This window comes from Meleagris gallopavo, chromosome 1 (genome assembly GCF_000146605.3).
Source record: "Meleagris gallopavo isolate NT-WF06-2002-E0010 breed Aviagen turkey brand Nicholas breeding stock chromosome 1, Turkey_5.1, whole genome shotgun sequence".
NCBI lineage: Eukaryota > Metazoa > Chordata > Aves > Galliformes > Phasianidae > Meleagris > Meleagris gallopavo.
In genome coordinates, this window is record NC_015011.2 from 133454891 (window position 1) to 133482572 (window position 27682).

The following is a 27682-nucleotide window of genomic DNA, read 5'->3' on the forward strand; positions in this document are numbered from 1 at the left end:
CTTCAGGACTGTGCATATCTGTGTGTGTACGTGAAGATACTTTGCAGAGATCGCAACAACCCCCAACCTAAAATGTGCTTTAGAAGAGAAAGGCAGAGTCTGGAGAATTACAGAAAGGGAGTGGGGAAGGGGAATTTCTGTTTCAAGCTTGATTGCTTTAATACCCTAATACTGGAGGAAAAGGCAGCTGCTTCTATATACTGTGGAGAAGAGGAAAAAAAAGATAATAAACATTTGTTAATTCCTCTTCAATCACTGTGCTTCAACCCAAGAGAAATACTGTTCTGTTAGCAGTCCAGCTGCTCAACTCAGAAGGAAAAGGTCTGTTCTGGGTTTTGAGTCCAAAAGTTCAAAGATGTCCAAAAGTGAATGCAGGTGGTTCCCCAGGGAAAAAAGTACATGTGCAGGTCCACTCGTGTTCCACTCAGTGCATGATCAGGGTGGTTGTGTTCTTCCCAGCATGCATTTGCACAAAAAAAGGGGCATTTCGGATGGGTTAAATTTTTACTCAGAAGAAAAATAGTGGTCTCCTCACTGACTTCTGTTTCTCTTAATTGGATTCAGATCACTGACCTTATCAACAATGTGTGCAAGGCACCTTGTCATTGACCTTAGCATTGCTTGTCTAAAACTTTGCATATCACAAAAAAAATGTAAAGGAACAAAACATGGTTTTTATGACCCATATAATTTAACCTCTGATTTTATGCATATTAAGACTGTTTTTTATAAAAAACATAGAGGTAGAGCACATGAATTAACAGAAGTTCATGAAAGGTGGAAAATATTATGTAAAAGGATGATCATACTTTGCTCTATTTTCAGTAGGTCTGATGGTGTCACTTCCTTTCATAGGAAACTGTCAAGTAGGCTGGTTTTGTTTATATAGCATTTCTTTATATTTCCATCATATGAAGCAACTGCTTTAAAATCAAGTGAGAAATACCTTCCTTTCCACACTTTGCTCTTTGGCATTCAGGAAATTTCTGTAGCTTCACTGCTGTCTAGACAGTAAGATCTACAGAACAAGCAGTGACATCATCTCTCTTTCAGAAGCAAAATGCAGTGGTGGGATGCAGATATCTGATGGGTTTTCATGGTATAGTAGCCACTTGTGCCACAAAATAAGAAACCCATGTACTGAAGGATATGAACTGATATCATGCATGCACAGTGAGGGAGACACCAGAAGGCTATGTTGTGATTCAACCAAACTTGGAGAGGCTGCTGAGTTGGGTGGAAAGGGACTGTAAGAAGTTCAACAAGAGCAAGTGTAGAGTCCTGCACCTGGGGAGGAATAACTGCATGCATCATACAGGTTGGGGGCTGAGCTGCTGGAAAAGAATTCTCTGGTGAAGGACCTGGATGTGCTGGTGGGCAGCAGGTTGTCCATGAGCCAGCAGTGTGCCCTGGTGGCCAAGAAGACCATTGGGATCCTGGGGTGTATTACAAAGAATATGGCCAGCAGGTTGAGGGAGGTGATTCTCCCCCTCTCCTCCACCATGATGAGGCAACATCTGGAGCACTGTGTCCAGTTTCGGGTTTCTCAGTTCAAGAAGAACAGCAAACTGCTGGAGAAAGGAGAAAGAACTGTGGAAGGCCACAGAGATCATTAGGGGCCTGGAGCATCATCACCTTTATGAGGAAGGGCTGAGAGATCTGGGGCTGTTCAGTCTGGGGAAGAGAAGGCTGAGGGGATCTTATCAACACTTATAAATATCTGATGGATGGGAGTCAAGAGGATGGGGCCAGACTCTTTTTGTTGCCCAGCGACAGGACAAGGGGCAACGGGCAAATAACTGGAACATGGGAAGTTCTAACTGAAAATATGGAAAAACTTTTTCTTATGATGGTGACAGAGCACTGGGACAGGCTGTCTCCAGAAGGGCTACGGACTCTCCTTCTCTGGAGATATTCAGGGCAGGCATGGGCACTTTCATTTGCAACCTGATTTAGCAGTGGAGTTGGACTCAATGATATCCAGAAGTCCCTTCAAAGCCCTACGATTCTGTGACAGGGTACAAATGATTTTCTTCCTATCAGTGACACTGTTGCAAGTATTGCTGCTTTGCCTTGTCAAAGGGTTTTTTATTTTGTACAACAGGAAAAATATGCAGGAATTCTGACTTTTCATCAGCTCTCTTTCAGTGGTTGCAGAATTACCCTACCCTAACTGGGACAGGTGCAAGACAGCATGAAAGGCAGGAATGGTGTGCAGCGCTTGATAAGCTTAAAAATAAATAACTGGAGTTAACACAGAGTGGTTTTGGTTGTGATCTTCTTTTGACTAGGAAGGAATTAATTCCAGTACTAAAGTGCAGATTAAGTAACTGTCTGGAAATGCCATTTTCAGCACACTGACATAGCATTTTACTATGCAGACTAGATTGGCACAAGGTACCAATCAAGGTTACCAAGATCAAAAAAATCCAGTAAAATTTGCTTTTCTGTTTGAAACTGAGGGAACTATTCAGTAGAGTGTGTTTCCCTCTGTTCTTTCTTCTGTCTTCATAAATATAACAGCCTTAGGTACAGCATAAATATACACAGTCAATTTTATTGGAAAATAATTGACACACTTTTTTTATTGGTACAACGCTTTCACCAAAGAGGGTTCTTAAATAAATACCACAAGCAAACAAACACCTAGGCTCTTTCTACCCAAAGCAATTGACTCGTAGGGCTCCAGAATACTCATTCAGACAACACAGACTAAAACCCTTCTATATTGGTTTATGAAAGCAGAGCATGTATCCAGAGTGTTTTCTTCAATTCTCCTCTGGAAGAAGAACACTCTGCAGTATAGGGAGAAGGAAAAAAACTCATGGTAAGTAGAAAGCAGTACTGCATTTGACCTTAGGCAGACTGGGTGGTGACCTGTCACACCACTGGTGATGAGCCTGCCCTGATATTTCCAGGTTTCTGCTCTGCTTAGTGAGATGTGCCTAAAAGCAGAGTGGCTATAACACACTCTGTAGTGGGTTCCTTGGAAAGTCTAGTGCCTGCACAGCACAGGGTTTCCAAAGGTTTCTTAAAAACAGTGCCTGCTAACTACCTCAAATGAATACTTGGTCCTATGGTGCATATGGTGGAGGCTTTTCTCCAGGCAAGAAGTAAGTTGGTGCATAGAGGGGCGGAGCATTGGGGGGAAGGCCGTAGCTGGAGCTGGACTGAGATGGAGGCTGAGTTTCTTCTGATATAGAAATGTCAGTAGATGATGTTCCTGGAAAATTGCTGGCAGGCTGTATGTAGACAAAGAAAAATATTTTCTTCAATAAAGAATTATGACCCCATTTTGCAGCTCTGAGTTGTTTGTCAGTTAAGTCAGATAAGTATTATCAGGTAAGTATTATCCAGTATGGCCCATGGTTAATTTTCTCTTGCATTGCAGCACAGCACTCCGAACACCTGCGTAAGGGTAGCAAATACAGTTTATAGTGAAAGAAGACAGATTCCATCTGTAACCCAAGTCATTTTTAATAGACATTGTGCATACAGCTAAGCAACAGAACAGAACAGTAATTTCTACAGGTTTCCTGGGTGAGGCATGGCACCCAACTGGCTGATTAAGTTATATGTAGCTGCTAGTCTTCAGGCATCACTCTGACATTTAAGTTATCTCAGAGTTGTAATACTTGCTTATGCAGGGTCTTATTGCTATGCCAAATGCAGACTTCTCTTACAAATTTACAGTTAAGCATGTGTCTCCCTGTAGCTCTTTCAGCTGTCTCAGTTATTATGGGGCTTTGGCTGGAAAGAAGCATGACAAATGACCTTAGGAAACAGCCCATGCTGAGTAACAACCAGAGTTTGTTAAAACTTAAGGATGCATCCAGGAACTAAAGTTTTGGATACAATCCTACTACTACTTTAAGCCAAGTTTTGCCATTTATCTCAAAGAGGGTCAGGATTTCACTCCTCCCCTCACATGCCAACAAATGCCAGTCCATGGGCTTCGTCAGAAGAGTTGTGCTCAGCTGCCCTCAGGTTCAGGCCTAAAGTGCCTGGAATTTAAAAAAAATAATAAAATAGTAATCATGGATCTGTTATTTCAAGGGAAATGAAAAAATCCAAGCAAGAAAACTGCTGTCTCGGGTACTTACCATGCCAAAAAAATGCTATTCATCATCTAGGTAGTGATATCAGGGCTGATACTTGGCTGGTTGCACCTCAGAGCTACCCAGGGCTACCAGTCCCCATGCCACAATATCCATCTAGCTTCTTTGTAGGACTCAGGGGGCTGCAAACTACCATGGAGAGGAAAAGTCCTGCAGTTGTACCACAGTGTGACTTAGTGAGAAAAGAGATTTTGCGACAGCAAGGATGTTTAGGTACCACCATTATCCAGGAGGCAGTGGAGGTAACACACAAAGACCTGCTGGCTAGATCAGCTCCAAACATAGTTGTTGGGCTTAGTGTGGTTTGGTTTCTGGTTTGTTTTTGTTTTTTGTAGTTGTTGCTTCTCTCACGCTTAAACTGCGTCCACCGTTTCCACACATCTGCCTGGCAGTGCTTCTGTAATGAGTTCTTTGTTTGGCAGGCATGGCTGGCACAACCATACCACTGTCATCCAGTGGACCTCCAGTCCCCACACAGCTAATCATTTACCTGACTAGCTGGCAGCTCTCTGACTAAGACTGGTTGTGTCTGAGTTGTTCCAGTAAGGACTGTGTGATTTTGTTATCACATGCCAGAGTAAAGGAAAGAACTGCTGATTACAACTTTGGCAAAATGCATTCCTGTTGTCTCTTTTTATTTGCATTTTCTGGTTTCTGCTTGTGAACAGACTGTGAGGTAAACTAAGCATTTACTAACACCCCAAAGTGTGATTTTTTATTTTTTTTAAAGACTGTTCACCTTTCCAGCAAGCAGTTACTCAGTTGGATACTAGAGAGCAATAGGAACATATCATAGAATCACAAAACTGCCAAGGCTAGAAAAGACTTCCAAGATCATCTAGTCCAACTGTCCACCTACTACTTTCCCCACTAAACTAATCATACCTGATCAATTCTTAGGTGAACTCTTAGCTGAAGGAAATTTTGTTTCTTTTATTGCCATGAGCCACCATGTGTGTGACCCTACCCTAACTGGGGCGGGTGCGAGTCAGCATGAAAGGCAGGAATGGTGTGCAGCCAAAGGGAACGCAGAGAAAGAAAGGTGTGTCTGGGGCCTTCCTCACCAGTAACCTTAGGAAGGATACTGGAGGGGGAATGAGGCCTGAGGTTGAGTTGTCAACCTCCAGTTGGGCTTCCCATGGGAGCTGAGCTCCTGGTGCTCAATGGTGAGGCCATCAGCACCACCTCTACCTATGCAGGGCCTGCATGGCAGGGCTGCCCTGAGAGTGCTCCTGGGAGCTGGGGCTCTGTCACCCTCTGAGTCCCCAGCTGTGGTAATGTGACTAAGCACTGCCAAGGCAGAGGTGGATCCTGGTCTACTTGGAAGCAAAAACTTTACACCCGGGAGATGCCCATGGGCACCCTATGAGGCTCCAAAACTAGATGAAAGGCCTGTGTAGACCTTTGGCCATCAGACAGTCCTTTATGGCTGCCTAGCAAACCTGAGGCCACCTCAGATGTAATATCATTAGGCAACTGTATCACAGTCACAAGATACAGGGTTCAGCCTTGAATTTTGATGTCTCCATTCAGGTCTCAATGATGTCACCACCTAGGTGAACAGACCCGCTCAGATGGAGTTTCCTACACTGCTGACATCTAGAGCTTCATTCAGTTGCCTGCACATCAGCGTCTAGCCCTTTTGAGGTGCCATGCAGCATGCCAGACACCCACACTGATGTGGTATAGGGATGTTGAGACTGGGACCCTCTTAAAGCAGCAGCAAGTACCAGCTGGCTACCTGATCTCATTATCACACAGCACTAGATCACAGCCAACAGCCCCTGCATTTAGCTACATTAATCACAGTAGTCCCAGACTCTTCAACTGCCGTAAGGACCAGCACCAGTTAAGGAAGGCTTCTGGAGGTCTGAATGCAACAACAGGGCACTAAGAAGGATTGTAAAGGCCTCCAGCCCTATGGGTTCAGTCCACAGCTCTCAATGGATGAGCATGTTGTATGAGCATTTGGCTGTTCCAAATCAAGTCTGTTTCTCACATTCACTTTTTTGTAACTTTAAGTAAGTTTATGATACCTCATAAATATTGCATTATACTGAAGCACAAACTGTCTCCAAAGTACAACATAATTAGCTTATACATACACTAAGACTGCTTGCTTTTTTTTTTTTCTTTCCAAGAAAAGGATTAAGTGCTTTTCCTTTTGGATGCCCTGCACTTCTTGCTAATCTCTCCTGACTTGGAGACAGCTGGTGATGTCCACCTCTGAGTGTCAGGAAGGGAAGAGAAGATAAATAACACGCTTCTTAGAAAAAGTAGAAACTTGTGGTGGGAGGAAGTGTTTAAGTGCTAGTTTTGGAATGCAATTAAGAATTTGGGATAAATATTTCTGTTTGTCAGTGGACAAAGGACTGAGCAGTTGCAATCGATCCTCAGGACTTACTTACATGCATTTTTTTCAGTTTTGCTTGCTTTTGTCTGTTTATCCCCTTCTCTCTCTACTCTTGGCTACATGCTAACTGAACTCCGCTGAACAGCATAGCTTTTCAGCTAAAAGCAAACAAAAAAAGATTTCTGGGTGTACTCTTTCTTTCCTCTGAACCAACAGTCTGCAAAAGTGCCTCCTCATTGTGTTAATAACTATAGTGTGCCAAGGACTGTTCTTTGGCTGTGAAGCCAACTGGCACAGCACATATCACATCCCTACAGCTGAACTCTTACTACCAAAACAGTGTGAATGTCTGTATGCACACTTCCAACCTGGAATGGTCCTTTGCCCTTGCTGTCTCCTGAGCCTTTCATAGGTGTTGAGACTGTTAGGTGATCTGGACCAAACCCATACCAAGAGGGGGCTAGCAATTCACCAGTGTGGTTGGTCATTGGCCCTGAACAGATGTGGCCCAGGAGGCTGCAGGTAGCTGTTCTACATCCCACTCATACTAAATATTCTTATTGTAATGTAAAAATCTAAAAATGCTCACAGTTTTTCTAGTGTCTCAATGCATTCAGCTATTTACCAACTCACCTCTGTGTTCATCTCACTTTGTTCACTCTGTGCTGCATTGTCTGAACACAGCCACGACCACTACTGACACCTGTCGTGCCAGGCCCAACACCTTGCTATGGCCAGGAGTCAGCTCTGCAAGGGAGGGACAAAAGGGAGATACAGAAACCAGCTTGAGCCTGCAGGGCACATGTCAGCTCCCAGAGCACAACCCAAACTCCGGCTAGGTACAGATGCCTAAATGTTGTGTAGTGGGAGAGAGATGTGTCCGAAAATTCTCACATTAAGCAGGGAGCCATTGTAGCATGGGCTACCTTCTACAACAGCCCTCTGAGGATGTGAGGCATCTGGCTTGTGGGACATACTGCCAAGACCCTCTGTGGAGGGAATTAGTTTTGCCTGTGCTCCACAGAGGGTTCCTGGCAGTAGGAATGGTGCATTTTCCACTGAAGCTATTTGATAGCCAGCTGGAATAGGAGCAGGCTATGATGAAGGTTCAAACTCCTCTGGTAAAGAAGGGTCAAGAGGCCTCTTGCCACCAGGCGATGAAGGCAAGAAAAAATCGAACAACATCCTCAGTATCACGAACTGCATTTTCTAAGCCAGCTCTGGGCTGGACTCACCAGTGTTTAATAGCAGCTGAAGGACAACGTTCCTAACCCCTCATTTGTACTCTTTCACAATATTCCATGACATTTGAATTTCCTTTGGCATCTAAAAACACTTCCTCTTTCTGGCTTGTTTTGTCACTAAAATCTGTACTGGTGCAATTAAAACTGTTTGATGAGAAATTATCACTAATATCCAGCCCAAACCCTTCTTATATCACTCAGTTTTTCAGACTTTTATTTGCTTTCAAGTCAACAGGCAGAGTCCATAGGATGACCAGAGAAAGTGTGAGATCTGAGAACAAACATGAGAGCTAGACCTAGGCTAAATGATCATGGAGGCAAGTCTGTGAGTTCGGATCCAACCTCCTGGCCTTGCTCCAGACCCTTCACAAGCCAAGATTTACCACTGCAGAGATGGCACTGCGTAATGGCTCAAGATTTTCTGATGGAGTAAGAAGGTTGCCATTTTGTACTGTACCTGAAGGGGCAATGGGTAGGATGGATATGTAGAAATTGTTGCTGCAGAAGGACAAAATCCAGCATATGTCAGGATCTGCTGGGCAGGGTTGTAAAGGATCTGAGGAGGTGGTGCGGCACTGAAAGCAATTTGGGACATAGGTACCTGTTGAGCATAGAAAACAACAATTTAATCAGCACTGTGCAGAGGGGTCTGAAGCAGTAACTAGTCCCAACACCACAAATGACATTTACAATTTAATAACTCCCGATTTCTTGGTGTGAACCAGTACTACAAAAAAATAAAATTAATTAAAAAAATGGTAAACAGAATGAGAGGAGGGTGTATCTGGTATAAATTTTCTGGCCAGAATTGCACGGCTGTTTTAATCTTCTATCCTTGGAAAAAAGACAGCGGGTGCTTCCCTAGCAGAAGTTACAGAAGCACTGGCAGGATTCCAGACCAGAGACACCCTGAAAAGCGCAGCATACAGCTTTGACTGCTTCCTCTTATCCACTCCTCCACACTTTGCTGCAGATTCTTTCCAACAGCTACTAGCTGATGCCTCTCTCAGCTTTCCTACACAGTTCTGCTAAAACCTCTCTTTCCACAGCACCTGTTTTTCTTTTACAGCTCCCACTCACTTGCGAAATGGAGTCCTCTTCTGGCTCTGCAGCACCACCCCATATATGCCTATCTCATTCCTGCTGCACAAAATCAAGAGAGATGCTCATTTGCATCAGAATTCAATTGACTCCTTTATCATATCTCATCATTCTTTGGGCATGCCCCTTAACTGCACTTTGTGATAAGGTTTGCAGGAAGAAGTAATAGCTCTCTGTATACCAACCAATGAAAAAAAAACCAAAAAACCAAAAAATCCAACAGCAACAATAAGCAAAATAAAAAGCTGAATGTGACCGTGACTTGTGTTCCTAAAACCTTATGCTACATAACCATTTGCAAAGGATGACAGAGCTCTGATAAAGATCTTAATGGTCGTTTGCTTTGCAAATTGAGACAAACCCAGTGGTTTCTCTCCTCTCCTTTGTTTTTATTAGCAGATTCCTTTACATGAGAGCATGGAATTTTCTTTTATACGGTGATTGCAAGACAAATACTGAAAACAGCAGCCAGGAGTTTTTGGCATTTCCTTTCAGACTTATCTATGAGAGACATGAACAACAGCATCCTTCAGAGATAGCATACACGCTGTGATTGAGACAGGAGGGATACATTCATTCTTTTTGCAGATGGAAAACATCATCTGGTGACTGGTGTACTGCATGAAATTATCTGGCAGTCCAGGCTCTTTGGAGAAATTCAGCAGCCCAGGAGCTGGCACAGAGAAAGGCTGTCCCTGAAAGCAGAAGACCTATTTTACATGGGACAGCAAATCTCTCATCTTCAAGATACAAAACATCTCCTTTATATAAACCCTGATGAGTGAATATAGTTGTTCCTTCTTCTTGGAACCTCTCTAAATCCTTTTACGTTCTCTCCAACTGTAGCACCAGCATTCTCCAGTTTCTACGGGCGAAGATTATAACAGTCCTAGGAGATAGGTTTGCAGAGTTAATCATCCCAAATCCACTGATCAAGCATCCAGGCCATCAGCTTGGAACCAGTGATGACTTGCAGGTATTGAGGCTGGTTAGATGTTGATATCAAGTATTCTAGAAGTGATGCTATGATAAATTAGTCACGTGACATACAAGGTGTTTTTGTTTCAACCGAGATGGAATTGCTTTTCTTCACAGTGTCTGGTATGATGCTCTGTTTTGTTTGTAGGAGAAAAGCAATGCTGATAACACACCGTCATCTCAAGATGTTGCTGAGCTGTTGTGGAAAGCCAAGGCCATTCCAGTTTCTCAGTTCCTACTAGCAAAGGGCTGGGGGCAAGAGAGGAGCCAGGAGGGGAGAGAATCAGGACAGCTGACTTAAACTGGCCAAAGTGATATTCCATAACATATGGCATCATATGGAAGGAGAGTTTTGAAGGCAATGGGAGCATCTCGCTCACTTCCACTTGCTGAGGGTCTAGCTAGGCATCAGCTAGGGGGTGCTGAGCAATTGCTTGTACATCACTTGTTATATAGACGCATATGTCTATATAACATATATATATAATTGTCATGGCTATTATCTTTTTTTCCCGCTCTTCTTCTTCTCGATCTTAGTAAATAGCTTTTATCTCAACTCAAGACTTCTACTTCGTTTTTCTTTCCCATTCTCCTCTCCCCCCAAGTCCTACTGAGAAGGGGGGAGTGAAAGAACAACTGTGTGATGCTGAGCCACCTGCTGGTTAAACCATAACACAAGGGTAGGCGGAGACATTTTAAGCTGAAACAATTCCTTTTAATATCAAAGTGCACCTTCTCTTGCAAGACGTGAGGGTAAGGGAAGAATTATAGAATCATAGAATGGCTTGGGTTGAAAAGGACCACAATGATCATCTACTTTCAAGCCCCCTGCTATGTACAGGGTCAAAGAAGAAAAGGAGAAGGGTTATAGGAATGATATTTCATCTGGTCAGATTCCCTTAAAGACTCCAAGGAGAATAAATAAAAAAAAAAAAAAGAGCAACATACTCCTCCAGGACCAGAGGTCATTCAGATGAATTCAACCCTAAACTCAGGGCAGGCAGATTCCTTGGCAAGGTGTGTCAGGAAAACATTTCCAAGTCATCAGATGAATACCAGGGCAGGGAAGGGAGATGTTTTAGTTAACTCTTTATAATAGCAGGTACAGTTTTTCATGCACTTTTGTACCTCTGTCAAACATAAGAAATGATCAAGATATTTTATCATTTTGGATACTTCTATTTACATTATGTCTTCATCTGTTTTTGTTAAAGATGACTTTAAGGTAACCGCCCAGCCTAAGTCTCATATCCATGCACAAGGTAGACCTGAAAGGGAAGGTATTGACACAACTGCTGTGGATACGCCAGCAAATCACAGGAGACAGCCCCAGAGTGGCACAAGAGCTATAGAGAGCTGATACCCCAGGGCTCAGGAGGGGATAAAGTGTTTCCCACTGGGTCAACACAGCTCTCTGGCACACAGCAAAGCCACACGGAGCATGCCAGGGTCTGCAGAGAATGTGTCACAGGAAAGAAAACCATAAGAATATTTATTTTCTATCAAAAATGTGATGGGTGTAGAAGCAACTACCCTGTTTTGCAAACTCTCTCCTTGCAGCATGTTTTGGCTGCCAGCATCCCTCAAAGATAAACACGATGTTTTGTTGGAGTGGTTGGCCAGCCTTGTGTTTCCTGGAAGCCAACCTCAGAGCTGTGCCCTTAGGCACTGCATTGAGCTGCAAGTGACATCCTGAAAGAAAGACAATTGTCCTCCCACATGTTTTGAGGCCTTCTCTTATTTCAGTCCCTCTTAAGTTTGATGTTTTCTTGGCCCCCTACGAGTTACCCCTTTCATAATTAAAGCAAACAGCACATGAGCAAAGCTGATATGGTCTGTACCTCAAAAGAAACCTGAAAAAGCACAATCTGGAGCAAGGAATAGTTATTTCATTTTGGATTGATCTTTTAGTAACTCTTTCACAAACATAGCATCCTCTGCTGGGCTGATCAACATAAATTCTCCTTAAGCTAGTGAGGTGTATTTTCAGCTCCTGTACAGGAGATATTAAACAGCTTATTCAGATCAAGTTCCTACTTGGAGCCCCCTCCATTAGACCCTCTCCAGCTTGCTGTCCCTTAGGAGCTGCATAGTGATACCCCCTTGCAGCACTGAGATCTGCCTGGGCTGGAGCTCACTCCCACTACAAAGCTTCAGCTCAAATCCCATTTAAGCCTGGGCTGATGCAAGGCAGATTTCATGGGTGCAGTCTAGCTCTCCACACTTTTCCACATCTCAGGGAAGCACTAATAGCCCCGGTTCAGATTCCTCAGCAAGAAGCACTGAGAAAGCTTCTCTCAAGCAGCTGTAGCTGTTCACATCTAGCTGACTACACTTTGCTATTAGCTCCTTGCAAAGGTCCCTTCACACAAAGATGGGTCAGTTGCACATTGATAACATGCGAAAGTTCAGTATGATTGCTTGCCTTGAGTTAGAGAAAGGTGCAAACATTTGAAAACTTTTAGCAAAGGTAAATTTCAGATAATCCATATGGCCCTATTGCATGATTTTAAGGCTCTTATAAATTTCTGCTGCCAGCTGGTTGCCAGACAGCAGATAGTAGGCAACACTTTGGTGATGCAGTGGCACAGGCTGCCCAGGAAGGGTGTGGAGTCACTGTGCCTGAAGGTGTTCAAGAACCATGTGGATGTGGCACCAAGGGACACTGTTTAGTGGGCATGGTGGTGATAGGCTGATTGATGGTTGGTCTTAAAGGTCTTTTTCAACCTTAATGATTCTATAATTCTGCCTCATCCGTTCCTTTCTTCTCAATCTGCTCCTGCACCCAGGTATCACAGAAGGGAGGGACTTATTCTAGAGACAGAAGCACACAGATAGTAGGGCACAGGGATGAAAGGGCTGCCATCACAACATCCAGGACAAGAAGATTCAGCTGCCATCAGTTCTGAGCTTTTGGTAGCTCATCTCAAGGTAACATGGCTGCAGAGCAACACAGGGAAGTGTCCTCTCTGAGATTCCTCATACCCTCTGTAGCCACCCATTTTCCAGGGCTGCCTCACTATCTCCAGCAAGATAGTGCTGCTGCTAGTGGAAGATATTTTTGTAAAGAGAGGATGCCTAGATCATTTAACCGTCTGTCATTTCTGGCAGGTGATGCTCTAGAAATGCAGGAAGGCCAGAAAGGGGATACTACTCCCTGCTTCATCTCTCTCTTCCTTCCTTTCATCCTTCTTCTTACCTTTCATCCTTCTTCTTACTTCTCTTCCATGTGAATAGTCACAAGAAACTTGCTGCTGTCACCAGCAGACATTTGCTGCTCTCACACAACACTTCTGCTCTTGAGTTTCAGCCCTATCCCCACACCTCCACCTGCTCAGTTCAGAAGCCCTTTGGGGGATCACCTATGCTTCTGAGTGCCCACCCTCCTGGGAGTCACTTCGCTGGTCCATCTCTCCTCACACACAGCCTCTTCTGAAAGCAGTGGCATGTATCAGTGTGGCACAGGGAGCAGTTAGAGAGAGGCAGTCTTCAGTGAAACAACAGAGGAGATTAATGTCACCTGAAAATAATTATTTGAATAAAAACTTGACGGGTCCTTCAGTATCAATCCCTATTCTTGGGAAAACAAGTACATAAATCATCACACTAAGGACTTTAGTTTTATGTTATCTACAAACTTGCAACCTTTAACTCTGCTCTAATTCAGCATGTTCAGTGCTGAATTAGAAGGAAAAAAAAAAGTCAGAAATGAAGCACCAGCATCTGTTCATGCAGACGCCTGTTTTTCCCCTTCAACTCATGTATTGACCAGACCTGACCTACTTAGCTGTGAGCAGCTGGCAACTGCTTAGTCTAAATATGTGGCTTCAGATTCCCAGACCACACAGGAAACATGTTTAAAGTGCCTCTTTTGTGTACTTAACGCTTGGTTTTTAACTCACTTGATAACGTCAACAAGCACAAAAGTTATTACAGAAGGCAAAAAACTCTAAGCCTTACCATGTCTTTAAATGCTCCAAGAATGGCTGCTGTGATGATCCCCAGAAACAATCCGATGATGTTCAGGACTGTGGAGGACCACAGCAGCCTATACAGGTGAACCACATCCTGACAGCTGCTCACGCCAAGAAATTCGTAGTAGCTGGAGGACTGCTCTGAGCTGAAAGGGAATGCAGACAGCGTCACTGCTGTGTTTTGCACAAAACAAAGACAACCAGAGGATCTGAATCCCTCCTGCTTACTTTCCTCTCTGGCAAAGTACTTAATCCACATTCCCACCTATGGATGTTAACATTGCTTGGATGAACTGAAGAAAGCTCTGCTTGGCTAAAATAACCATTAGACATTTCACAGAATCACAGAATCACAGAATGCCTTGGGTTGGAAAGGACCTCAAGGATCATGAATCTCCAACCCCCCTGCCACATGCAGGGCCACCAACCTCCCCATTTAATACTAGACCAGGCTGCCCAGGGCCCCATCCAATCTGGCCTTGAACACCTCCAGGGATGGTGGGAACATTTCGTTCTACAAATACCAACGCTAGTTAAGCTGATCAGTGTTGGCACAAGCAAGGTATCCTAATTCTTTGCTGAGGGCCTCTGAACAGAAAGATAACCTGGTTATGGATGCTACCCTTGCCATTTAGATACTAGCTCAGCACAGTCTTTTTTTACTCGTTCACCTGGAAATCTGCTGGCATCTCTGTCAAGTTGCTCCAGCATTAATTCAACCATAGGAAGGGAGACTTTGCCAGCTGACCACATTTGTTTATGGTGTCTGCAGTTCCAAATTAACAGATGCTACAAAGTACAGTATAAAGATGTGCCTTCAAACTTTGTACTATACTACCCAGAAATTTGCTTGTTTGTATTTGTACACTGCAATCGCTATTGTAGACCAGGCATGTTGTGGAGTCAATCCTCATCACCTTGCTGAAATTCAGAAATATTCTACTGCAAAACCTGAAAACAATGTCCTGCCATTTTTCTCAGTACCTACCCTAGTGCTGGGCGAAAGCAACTCTTTCATGCATAAATCTTGTGAATTACCTCATATTGCCAGCCTCATTGTCATACACTAAAATTATACATGCCTGGTAGCGTGCTGGTCAAAGCTGACAGAGGATTGAGGCTACTCAGGGCTGGTTATATGTGAAAAGAAGAAAAAAAGTACAAGACAGAACAGGAGACATGGGAAGGAAGAAAGATGTGAAATACATAGAGGAAAAGAAAGAAGAGGGACTCTGTGTGAACTGTTGATGGTTACAGAGGCATGATAAGTGCATGATAAGATGATCCTGAGCCATATGGAGAATGAATGTGGCAGAAGTTGCATTCCAGGAAATTCTCTTCGGCTTCTTGTATGTGGCAAGTCATGATGCCGCTTGCCATTGGAATCTACATTCCAGGTGGCCAGCCAGTTGTGTCAGTTCATTCCATTTCTATTCCCCATTATAAACCCCTGGACTTAGCTGTGATGTAGTTTTCCTAACCACTGCTGTACTCCTGGTAACTGACTGCATGGCAACTCTGTGATAGTCTTCCGCTGATCTTTGTAAGGATATCCAGACACTTCCTCCCTTCTTCTCTCCTGGCTTCTCATGCTTCAGTAATGATGAAGTCATATGGACAGCTTTAGGAAACACTCACAAGACCCTCTGTATCTATTCTATGGCAACTCAGTAAAATCCCATGCATACAGAAGCTATTACTAACAAAAAAGCTCTGCATTTGCCTGCAGTGTGATCTCTATATATGGCCACCTGTTTTTCTATTCATTTTGTTTTCCCCATTTTGGTAGAAGAAACAATTAATCAAAACTAGTGAGAAAACTGCATTGCAAAATCACCAGTAAATCTTGACAGAGCTATGACAGAGTGGTTGGATTTGATCACACAGCAAAGAGCTTATCGATATACTTAAGAAAAATGACTGCAACAACAGATAACACCTGAGCTCCTGTCCATTGACATCTGGATACCAGTGACCAAGGAACTCACTTACTCAGCATGCAAGCCCCCTGCGTTGCTTCTCCAGACCTAATGGGAAATTTCCCCATCACTGACGCAGAAGGACAAACAACCAGGGATTTCTCAGAGGCCATTGACTGCACACAGGTACTTACTTCTCACAGTTGTACAGGTCACAGCAATAGCACGTGTTACTCTTTACTTTCAGCTGGCACTTGGTGTTTAAGGTGTAACATGTCACCTGTTAAAAAAGAAGAGACCAACTTTTAATCTCAGTGTTTCAGTGCAACATACAAGTCACAATACTGACCCCCAAGATGCAGGTACTACAGTGCACTTACTGTTAAGCAGGATGGTGTTCCAGCAACGTTTTCAGTCACTGTTACAGTGTTCCACACTGCTTTGCTAAAACCCGAGTTCCCAGCGATCCCTACAGCAGTGACACAGTGACAACATGTCCTGGGAGACACACTATGGTAAGCCCTGCATATACAATCCTTTCTATTGGGGAAATGGGCAAAAATGTCAGTTTCTAGTAAATGGGAGCTCTTGCCTGTCAGTAACATCCTCCCAAGGAAAGGAAACAATTAAGAACAACAGCAATGATCTCCAAACCCACAAACAAAACCACTCACAGAAGATCCAAGCACTCCAGCAAATAACTACCATTCACAGCAGACTCCTGAATATAAAGGCAAAAAGATTTATTTTGCAGGCTCCTGAATATAAAGATGAAAAGATTTATTTCTGTGAGCAGGAACTGCATGGACTGGGCAGATGTTAGTATAATAAAGGTAGAAACAAATAAGCCATTCTCAATCCAGAGAAGAAATTCTTTTAATGAATCCTTAAGTATGGAAAATATATATCTTCTATTTGGTTCTATTTGGCTCTACAAACGAACTGAAACATTTTACATGCAAGGCTTTCTCTTTTTCTTTCTCCTGAGATTTTTAGTTTGCGTTTGAAATCCTGGAGAACTGTTATGTTTTAAAAGCTAGAAGGACAGAAAATACATTTTTTCTATAGTTTTTGACAGAAAAAAAAATGCTATAACAGCTGAGAAGTATTTTGTTTGCAAAATGCATATAAAATGCATTACTGAATGGAAAATTCCTCATAATGATAGAACAGAAATACCTTGCTTAGGTAGCTTTTGAGAAGCTTCTGAAAGACAGTTCCTCTCATTCCTGCTTAGCCATGAATATGTTCCTTTATGAGACAGTCTTCACAAATGTTACCCCATGAAGTTTGGATCTATGCATCTTTCTTAGTGTGAAAACTGCCATTGTCAATGAGCCTGTAGTCCTCATGTGTTTGCTCCCGCCAGAAAGGAAGATGTTATACAACTATCAGCACCAGAGAAAGTTCACCCTGCTGCTGATCTCAGACTTGCCAACTTGAGCTTAGCATCGTTTGTTTGAATAGTGAAGTTAGAAGGGTGATAAAACTAAAAGGAAGATAAAATGATGTCTTGGGATTGCTTTGCTGCCCAGGACAAGGCTAAATGTATGGTTAGTCTCCAGTACAAACCAGCTGTTATAATCCAAAATGGAAGTTAGATTATGAAAGGATGGTTCCAATTTGAATTGCAATCACATGTCAATGACTATCTCAGATTAATCGAGATCCACCTCAGAAGTAACTGAAATATCACATGGCTATTTCTCAAAGAATTTTGAAAACTGATCCTGGAGTAGACCATACCAATGTATCTGCTACCTAGGCCATTTTGTTTGAAGGCTCTAATACTTTTGCACTGAGTGGAACACAAGACTTCGGCTTTGAGTCTCTGTCCACAGACAAAATGGTCTAGGACTCACATAGCTAAAATACTCTTGTTCTATCACACATGTGGTTGGGATCAGAGTATATTGTAAGATGGAGAGGGCTGCTAAAATGTGGAGCTTTTTTTTTCTGATACATGGCTTTGGGGATCATTTCTGATAGAAAAAAAGTGGTAATTTTTTCCCGCTCCATTTTGCCCCTTCTGACTGAAGGATGAAAGAAGGAGATTGGCAAGACTTTGGACACAGAATCACAGAATGATTTTGCTACTTCGAGGTTTCAAAATGTATTAAATTTTTGGCCAAAGGAGTTATTGTAGTTGTCTATTTTTGTCACTGCATTTTTAAAACATGCACAGACCAAGACAATCCTTTTTAGGAGATCAGTGGATAAAACAAAATAAACAAATTTCTGTGTGGTGTGAGCAAGGGTGGAAAACAGGCCATTTGTGGGTATCTTGCATGTCAAGGCCTATTTTTCCATTTCAGTGACCAGACATTTAGCTTTTTCATATTTTGGCTGTTTTTGCCTGTCTATCCCCTCAGCACAATTCAAGAGATATTCCCACCTCATAGAGATTGCAAGAAAATTTAATCACTTTTGCTTTGAGCAAAGAAATATATTCACCAGACTCCATGAGCTGGAGACCACTCAGAAGCTAGAGATGGCAATCAAAAGGAAACTCACTCTCAGAAGACAATCTGTCTTCCTGGTTTGGTGTTCGCCTGGAATGTAGAGCATTCTCCTGCTGGCTAACTTCAGGAAAGCAAAAGCCAAGTTCAAATGCCACAGATTAGTAACTGAATTAGCACATGCTGACTCCAGCTTGGTAGACAACCAGACAAGAATGTTATTACAAAGTAACCACACTTTTAAAAAGATATGTCTGTGGGGGACTTTTTGCTAAAATAGAGAAAGGAGTTCAGGGTGGCCCAAACTGAGACATTTCCAATATATGCAGAGCTAAGAAAATCTGTCTAGGCAGAAGACTGAGACTGGGGTCACCTGCAGGGAGTTGAGGTCAGCATGACCTGAGCTACACACTTATTAGAGGAATCAGAAGCATTATGTGGGTTGTGTCTGTGCCTGGATGTGCATTGACATGTTGGAAGTTTGTCAGGGTAGCTCTTGAAGCAAGGAGGTCAATGAAACATTTCTGTCATGTATTTTCTGGAAACAGCAGCAGGGTGCCCTAGAACCTAGATTTAAGTAATATTAACTGCTTAGCTTAGTAACAGACTTTGCTAACCTATCTAGAATTATTAACAGTAGCATTCCCTTTTTCACAACCACAGGACAAATGAATATACGGCTTCTTGTGAGTTTGTTTTCTATCCTGCTCTGCCTGATTTCCTTTTCACTCCCAAAAATTTACCATAATATTAAAATGAATAATAGGAAAGGAAACTAAATCTGGATTTCTCCAGAGGCTAACCCTTTGGGTATAGGCACCGTTCGTATCATTTTAATATCTCTGAGACAATAAAAACTGCATACAAACCACTGACATTCTTGGCCTGTGCTGGATAAATAAAGAGAATACTTGAAGTCTTCTGGACATTGAAGGTCAACAAAAACCTCCTCAAAGAAAGTCAATGTGATAAAAACATTTCAGACATCTCTTATACAATATATATGATAATCAATTCAATACCAGAGTAGTGTTTTGAATACAAACACTGATGATGACTCAAAATCTTACTGATCGTAATGATTTGCAAACATCAGGCAGATGGGGGACCACTTGTGGAAGGGAAAAACAGTTGGGTTACCATCAACCTACATGCACAGAGACATTCTCAAATGACTGCCTTCCTTCACTTCCTCAGCCCCTTGAAACACAAGAAGAATCAACATATGAGGAAGCGAATTTGTTTACCTCTGTTTGGTAGGCATCATATAGGAATCCTACTCCACTTGAATAAAACTGGCATCTTCTGTTATACAAAGGTCTAGGTTCCTGTAAAGAGAAAAAAACATCCAGAAAAGTATTCAGTCTGGAGGAAGTTTGAAAGCATGTGTCTCATATCCCCATGCCGGATGTTTATAGCTCCATGAAGCTGGAACCAAAGCAGACAGCTGAGTAAGCAGCTCACACACTCTGGTGTTGGCTTCTTTCTGTGTAAGATCTCCTCAGTGTTACATTTTCCTTCCTCAGTTTGCCACTAAGCTATACGATTATCATTTAATTTTCACTGTCCCCGTCAATTATCTTGAGAGGACGTTGCCTGGGATTAAAATACTTCCTTCTCCAGTGTCAAACAGCACTATTCTGTGAGAATGGTCCAGTCACTTCTTTTCCTGGTACAGTTTCTTACCCAGCACAAAGAATTACTTTACCATATGTCTTCAAGATACGTGACTTTCTTTTAAGGGATTTGTCCACAGTGAAACAAGGTAGAATACCTGAAACTTTAAGCATTCCATTTACTTCATTCACTTCAAAACCACCAAACAAAACAAAACAAAACAAACAAACAATTAAAAAAAAAAACAACAAAAAAGAATAATGAAGAAATGAAAGTATTCAGGAGAAGTGCTACACAATAAATTTGTTTTTGTCTTCTTTTCCATTTATGCTTATTGTAAAAGATGTATTTGCTGCTGTTTTGCCTGTGACAGTTCCCAGAAGCTGATACAAAGGAGGTACACAATGAAATATCCTTGGCTAGATGAAAGATGCGTGTTTCTGAACTTGGCAAAAGGCCTCTTGAAGGCTAGAAGGTACATGCTTCAGACACTTTCAGGACAAGAACATATTTGCCTAGGGAGCATTTGGCAGCTGAAAAGTTCTGTGAGATCTGGTATATATCTCAAACCAAAGTGTGAGAATGACTTACGTTATCATAAAATAATTTTTCAACTTTTTGTCACTTATCTAGTCCCAAGTCATGATCTGGACCTTCAAAGCACTCAGATGCCATCACCACTGTCAATCAGATCACTTCCAAGAGAGAAGATGGGATCTCACTATCTGCTGTTTCCTCTTTCCATGCTAACTTTCAAGCAAAAGATCACTTCGGTTTTTAGCAGAAATTAGTGTCTGTTAACTTTCGCTGCATCAGCCTGGGCTATAAAGCTTTTTGACCCATTCAGGACTAACTTAGGAATTGCAGAAAGAGCTCGCTCTTTATGATCACTTCTCAGTATTCTATATTTGTTAGATAATGAAGTGTGAACTGTATAAATCTGCTGACCCAAAATACAATAAAAATGCATAGCTAGGCAGGAATGCAGAGAGGTCAATGAATAAAGCTCATCCAACAACATGTTGGCTTCTCTGATTACTCTAGCAAAGCTAAGAAAGTTTGGATACCATTTCCTAAGGGTTAGGGAAAGATTAAGTTCCTGCATCCAAAAGTATTTATATCACACAAGTGTAAGAAAAAATGCATTAGTAACTATTATTTTCTCAAGAGGAAATGTAAATACCACACAAACAGCACGGTATGTCTTGAGCTAGGACAACATTCTTCCATAGGCCTGGAAAAGTATCAGCCCTCAGCCATGACTTCCAGGGACAGATCTGACTGGGAGAGCTAACAGGATTGCAGTTTCTCAGCTAGCACAGCAAGCATAGGATCAGCCAAAGGCCACACTGTACTTTTCTTTTCACAGAATGTCATCCTCCAGTACTGATTCATCTGTTGTTTGGGGATGAAATGGGGGTGATATGGGAGAAGAGTGAGCAATTCAAATAGCTTTTTCTAGCATGAAAAGCAAATCCTGAAAAAAAGGTGTCCATTGTATCCACAACAATAACAAGCTTCAGTTTTATCCTGGAAGATTCTGGAAGTGAGACATGGCCAAAGGCATGGGGAACCAGGTGGTATTCTCCTCAGCCCTGCTGATGAGCAAAAATTACTTGAGGGCTGGATGGATCTAGAGGGTCAACAACTGGTACATTTGGTATATTGGCAAAAGAAATTTCACTTTTATGGCCAGTATCTAAATGGAGGCTACAAGAAAAAAGGGGATAGACACTTTCATGGGGTCTGCTGTGATAGGACAAGGGGAAATGGTTTCAAACTAAAAGAAGGGAAATTTAGATTGGATGTAAGAAAAAATGTTTTTATTACAGTAAGAGTGGTGAGGCACTGGAACAGGTTGCCCAGAAATGCACTGTATTTCTTGTCCTTGGAGACATTAAAAGTCAGGATGGCTAGGGCTCTGAGTAACTTCATCTAGCTGTAGATGCAGGGGAGTTGAACTAGATGACCTTTAAAGGTCCCTTCCAACTCAAACGTTCTGTGACAGCTCTATATCTTGACAAAAACAGTGAGAAAGCTCTCAAATCGGCATCCATCAACTCTTGGAAGACCATCTCCCTAGTCCTAATCTCTTGGCTCACATACATTTACTACTCTTTACACCTCCTTCCTCTTATTTAAAAAAAATTTTTTTTTAAAGGTCCTTTTATTAATGTGGTCTTTGATGGAGAAAGCAGTTTTTATCCATGGGTGCTCATGAAGTGCTAGAAGCAGCACTGTCCCCAAAAGAGAGATGATTGATTAAGCCACACCAGCTATTATTGCTTCATATTGCCATGCTGGAAAAAGATCAGAGCTGTATCATGGAAGAACCACTGTGAATACAGTTGATATATCTACACACACAGGCATAGCAAGTGTGTACATTTTCATTCACTTACTTTTGAAAAGCAGGCCCTGTGCTCTGCTATAGGCAGCTTTCTATGTCCAGCCTTTTTTTCTAAATGCATCTATATATGCAGTCAATCTGGTCATTCCAAATCAAAACAAATGAGTGATGGTAGGGTGTGTAAAAATAACAAAGGTTAGATAATTTTTTTTTTTACACAGGCATTCGCAGAACTCAATACCTACAGTATGCAGTTTTTAAATATGGGCAAATTTGGAGTGCTGAATTGTTGAACTGTTATAAGATTCAATTTGATTTCCAAGTCACACAGGTGCTCCTAAGGCATTTACACGAATAAGACACCACATACACCAAGTGTTTAAAAATTATCCAACAGGATGTCACACTGCATTAGCACCTGTTGGATTTTATTGGACTCTTTCAAAACAAAGGCAAATGAGACATATTTCAAAGCTATGACATTATTCTTGATGAACTGCTCAAAAACACTTTGTCTTTTAATATTGTTCACTGTAGACTGTGCATGAAAATGGGATAGCCACCAGTCCTTGTTTCTACTCTTACAGCAACACCAGTAGTGACAGAGCTATTTTTCTATTCTATTTATGTATTTAAGTGATATACACACACACACACACACACATGCTATTAACAGTGGCTTTGAAGTATATAGCAATAATATCCTATTATACATCTACTTATTTTTGTATTTAAATAAATGCTGTATTAAATAACATTTTCTAAACTTAAACTGACAGCAATCTGACTACATTTGCCTCTTATGCATAGACACATTCATAAAGTAAAAATGGTATCAGTATATAATAAAAAGATCTGAGTATGCAGACACAAAACAGAGAAGATGACTATCACTTTTATGACACCAGTAAACAAATTCAAGCACACAGCTATGTTTCTGTACAGACTTCTCCCTCTTTTGGCCAGCCCGCTGGTGTTTATCCACTACATAACATCAGTGGAATACCAAATAGCAGATCTTAAAATTTTTAGTTGTGTCAAAAAAAATCTGGATAGCCAGTAATTCTCTTAATTGCAGGCAAAACAGAGTTCCTCAGAATAGAATCCTACAGATGAAAATAGCTCTCCCTGATTTTTTTACATGGTTTTTATTTCCATATTTTGAATGCATGTGCACTAGAACCTGTGAATGATGAACAGACAGGTAAGACGAAAGGCTTCACACCAAGTAAGATAAGATTCAGCCCAAATATAGAGGGTTTTAGTTTTGTTGGCTGCATATATCAATTAAAAAAAAGCTACATATTTCCTTGATAGTGAGAGCACTGCAATACATCACTTGTGTAAGGAGAATAAGGAGAGTATTCTTTGAATAGTATCTTTGATGAATTTGACCTTATGTCTTTGGAGGATGGTTTTGTGTGGCTTTTAGCTGAGGTATGGAAAGTACATTTTTCTACTTCTGTTTTTTTTTCCTTGGAGAGCACGTATTTTGGATAACACAGGGAAAATTCCACCTCCTTTACATATAGGCTGCTTTCTGAAAATGGAGATGTAGGGTAAATGGTATTGACTGAAATCTATGCCACATTTTACAGACATAAAACATAATTTTCTCAATAATTTACTGAAATAATTATATAGTGAGGGCTATTTTTTTCCAATTGCAGTATTTATTTAGTGTTAGCTTCCCTGGCTACATCAATAGAAGTGTACATTAAAGAATGCCAGGAATCATTCCCAGGCCTGAAACTTGATTATCCAGCCCATTAGGTTGTTAGAATTGTGCCTGTGATAGCTTTGGCTTGGGCAAGCTGTTACTCTTCCAAAATAACTTTGGTGCCTGGTTTGAAATAGTGTGGGCCAACAACCATTCCCAATAAGCAATTTGGACATTGCCACTCTGTCACTCTAAGAGACGTAACAGTAATGACTTGAGCTTTTCCACACCAGTTGCCCTGGGGACCAGAAAACAGGTCCAGACACAACTGAAAGATTAATATAAATAAAACTGAGCAGTCTAAAATCAGACTAATGTTTTTAGTGGCTCATTAACTTCAAGTGTTTTATTTTCTACTTGTTTTTCTCTATTACATTTTTGTAGGTCCTTTTTATCTACAGCATAGATGGCAACGAATATCTGATGAGCTGCCAAGATTTTTCAAGTTTAATCCTGAGAGCAAACTGAAGCATAATTCTTCAGCACCAGCTCAGCCTTGTGCCAGCAGCTCAGTGTTCCAGAGATTATCACTCCTTTCAAAATCAGGCTCTCTGTGAACTTTATGAAAGCAGACATACAGGTATGAACAAAGAGGTATTCTTGGCAACCAGCTTTTATGCTTTTCTAGAGAGACAGATGAAAGGGTGACATCGTTTAGTGGGCATGGTAGTAATGGGCTGGTGGTTGGACCAGATGGTCTTCATGGCCTTTTCCAACCTTACTGATTCTATGAAGCATAGGTAACTGCCTCTCACTGACTCTGTAGCTGAAGGCATGAGGCACACATAGGAGCATACAGACAAGAGTCTTCAAAGAATCTCATTAAACAAGGTGCCAACATAATAGCAATCTGGGAAAGCAAACAGAGTGGATCACGGTCTTGGGATCTGAACTGCAGTAGATTAGCTGCCACCCTGTACAAGTAATGAGAGGTAATATTACAGATCTTTTGTCATTTCTATATCTCTCTGGTTAAGAACTGTTTCTCAGACCTTCAATGCATTCCCAAAGGAATTTTTGCATATTTTTTAAATGTTATGAACACGTTCCATAGGCTCCACAGGCTGTGACATGGAGGACATTAAAGAACATTTAAGTTTAAGGTATGCATTAACATACTCAACACCACAGCAAGAAAGTTCTGTACACAAGAAAAAAAATAACTACTTTGTGCCCCTGAAACTTGCAACTCCCACATGAAGCATACAATTATACGTCCTGAAATCAGAAGCAAGGTGTTTTGTTTTTTTTATTGTTCCTTTCAACATTTACTCACTGGTAGCTAACCGTGCAATTCAGCTTTCAGTTTGCAATTTCTGGAGTAGAAGAGGTTTTCAGAAACCAGCTTATCTTGCATAACTTCACTATTTTAAGAAAAGAGCAGAAATGATTTCCTTCTCTCTGTCTACACTCTCCCAGTCCAAATACTGAGCACATATCAGCTGATGGAAAACAAACTAATTACAATAACCACTATAAACCAGTTAGCTTCTTACAGATCTATATTTTCTCTTGTGCTTGATAGAGAATCTTTGATCTCCTGGTAGACCACAGAATCACAGAATCACAGAATTGTAGGGGTTGGAAGGGGCCTCTAGAGATCATCGAGACCAACCCCCCTGCCAAAGCAGGTTCCCTACACCAGGTCGCACAGGTAGGCGTCCAGGCGAGACTTGAATATCTCCAGAGAAGGAGACTCCACAACCTCCCTGGGCAGCCTGTTCCAGTGCTCCGTCACCCTCACCGTGAAGAAGTTCTTACGCGAATGCCTCACCTTTAATTTGTGAGAAGTTGAACTTTGGTACACAATGTTTGCAGATAATTATTAAAACAGTATTCCTCATATGCTACACTGGAATTTATGTAATAATGGTATTATTTTCATAACTTCTGTTTTTCAGAGAGCGCTTGGGGAGGGATGTGAGTCCAACAGCAGGAGTCACTGGGCAGAATGGAGCACAGGGAAAGGAGCCTTTTTGGAAGGGTCAGTATGCTGGGGCTGCCTGTCATCACCACAGGGCAATGCAGGCTTCTCTTCTCCTTCTTCTGTTTCAGGACTGATCTTACAGGAGTGCCAGGCTGTGGCTCCAGGCCTTTGATACATTGGCTTGAGCAGACCTGCTCCTTCAGTCAGATACTCTCAAGGATGAAAACACACATACGTGGATCTATCTCATTTTACACTTCCTTGGTGTCCTTTTTGTTCCATTTTGTTTCGTAGTGGTTGCCTCTGTCCCACTTTATTTGGGAAATATTTCAGGACTGGTATTACAACTATAGCCAAGGAAAAGGCCTCCACATGCAGGAGCTGACCTATTGGTACATGATGTGCACAGACAGGCCTGTTCCATATGAATAAAATTCTGTTAGGAAAGGTTAAGTCCTCTCCAAATAGTTATTTGTTTTTTTTTTTTCCAATGACTTTTGGCTATACTTTGCCTGGCATGAGTATGAGAGGATAGGTCCATCAGTCTTCACAAGCACATGGACAACAAGTTAAAGAAGCAAGAGTTGCCACTCCCGCACATCTCCATGGAGGCTCAGCAGGCCAGAACCTTCAGCTGCTGCAGGCATATGTTGTGGCAGGCAGCACAGAGGTGTGAGCAGGGCTGCTGAGAGATGCTGCTCACCTGAGCGGCTGCTGTGCTGCAAATGGTATGTCATCAGAGGTGGTTGCTTTGGCTGTACTGGAGAGCTAAGGCCACACAAGATGCCAAGGAAAAAGACTACTTCTGCCTTAGTGCATCAAACCTGTGTTAAATCCAAGCCTGACACTAGAATAAGACTTGTTTTCTTTAGTAATGTTTCATTCCCTAATGTCTCTCAGGATGAGGTGTGGACCTTCCAATGGTACCTTCAGTAGCTATTTTATGTAGTGAAAAATTTGTGTAAGAGCCACTGGTAAACCTAAGTTTCTAATGATGGAATTACTGATATTATTAAAGGCTACAATTTTAGTTATTGCTTGATACAGTTAGATACTTAATTGCTTATTATAGCTGATTACTTACATTGATTACATTACCTCAATTATAAGGTTTGTAATGTGAACTGATTGCTGTCTTGATTAAAATAATGTTGCATCACATGAGTTATTAACTTTTTCCACAAGAATACATAAACTGTTTATCTTGTTTGTGGTAATATAGTTCAAATGTATGAAACAACTCTTCTAATCTTTGCCTTAAGGCTTGTAAAATACATACAAAATATATAGATCTTTGAGAATACTACTGCGGGTCATCTTGCAAAACACTAAGCTGAACGTCTGAAATACTAAACGACTTGCTGACTGAAATGCAGGTTTTTCACATTTATCATGCTCTTGTGGAATTTTTTACCTTAAAGAGAAGGAAGAGTCTGTGTGAGATGCACTAGTTGAGCAGCGTATATATTGAATATGTATACATTCAAATAAGATGCTTGAGGTTTTAAAGTTGCAGCGGAAACACTGTTACTTTTAATCTTCAGAGCATGACACACCACTGATAGGGACCTCTAAATAACCCCACTATAATCCGAGTAATGCACTAATGAACTTCTATCTGAATTTTTTATATTTTATGGATATTGAGCAGAAAATACACAAAGTAGCTGTTTATGCCCAGCAATTTGTCATCAAACTCACTCTCATTTCTCTAGAGGAGGTCACCCCACCTGGCACTCATCACATCATATGGAGGAACTAGGTTGAAATGGTCTATCCAAATGGAGGAGATTGCAAGATGAGGCTAAACGACCATGAGCTGAAAGCTCCAGAAGGAATAGAAAGACAGAAGTTACAAAATCAAGATGATCTAAACAATTAGTGAAATGTTAAATGATATCCTGATTTTCCCCACCTTCATA

The 27682-nt window shown here is 41.6% G+C and overlaps 1 protein-coding gene across 3 annotated transcripts in view; it reads right to left on the minus strand.

Annotated features, from left to right (window-relative positions):
• Positions 1–2537: 2537 nt before the first annotated feature.
• TMEM255B (transmembrane protein 255B) overlaps positions 2538–27682 on the minus strand; it is a 58413-nt gene continuing 33268 nt past the window's right edge. For 2 of the 3 annotated variants that reach the window (XM_010728361.3, XM_019623461.2), the window contains 5 exons: positions 19394–19474; positions 15882–15967; positions 13755–13914; positions 8173–8316; positions 2538–3242 (listed from right to left, as the gene is read on the minus strand). In XM_010728361.3, the coding sequence (XP_010726663.1) occupies positions 3075–3242; positions 8173–8316; positions 13755–13914; positions 15882–15967; positions 19394–19474 (639 nt within the window). In that variant the 3' untranslated portion in view covers positions 2538–3074. The other variant, XM_010728369.3, reaches the window with a different exon arrangement.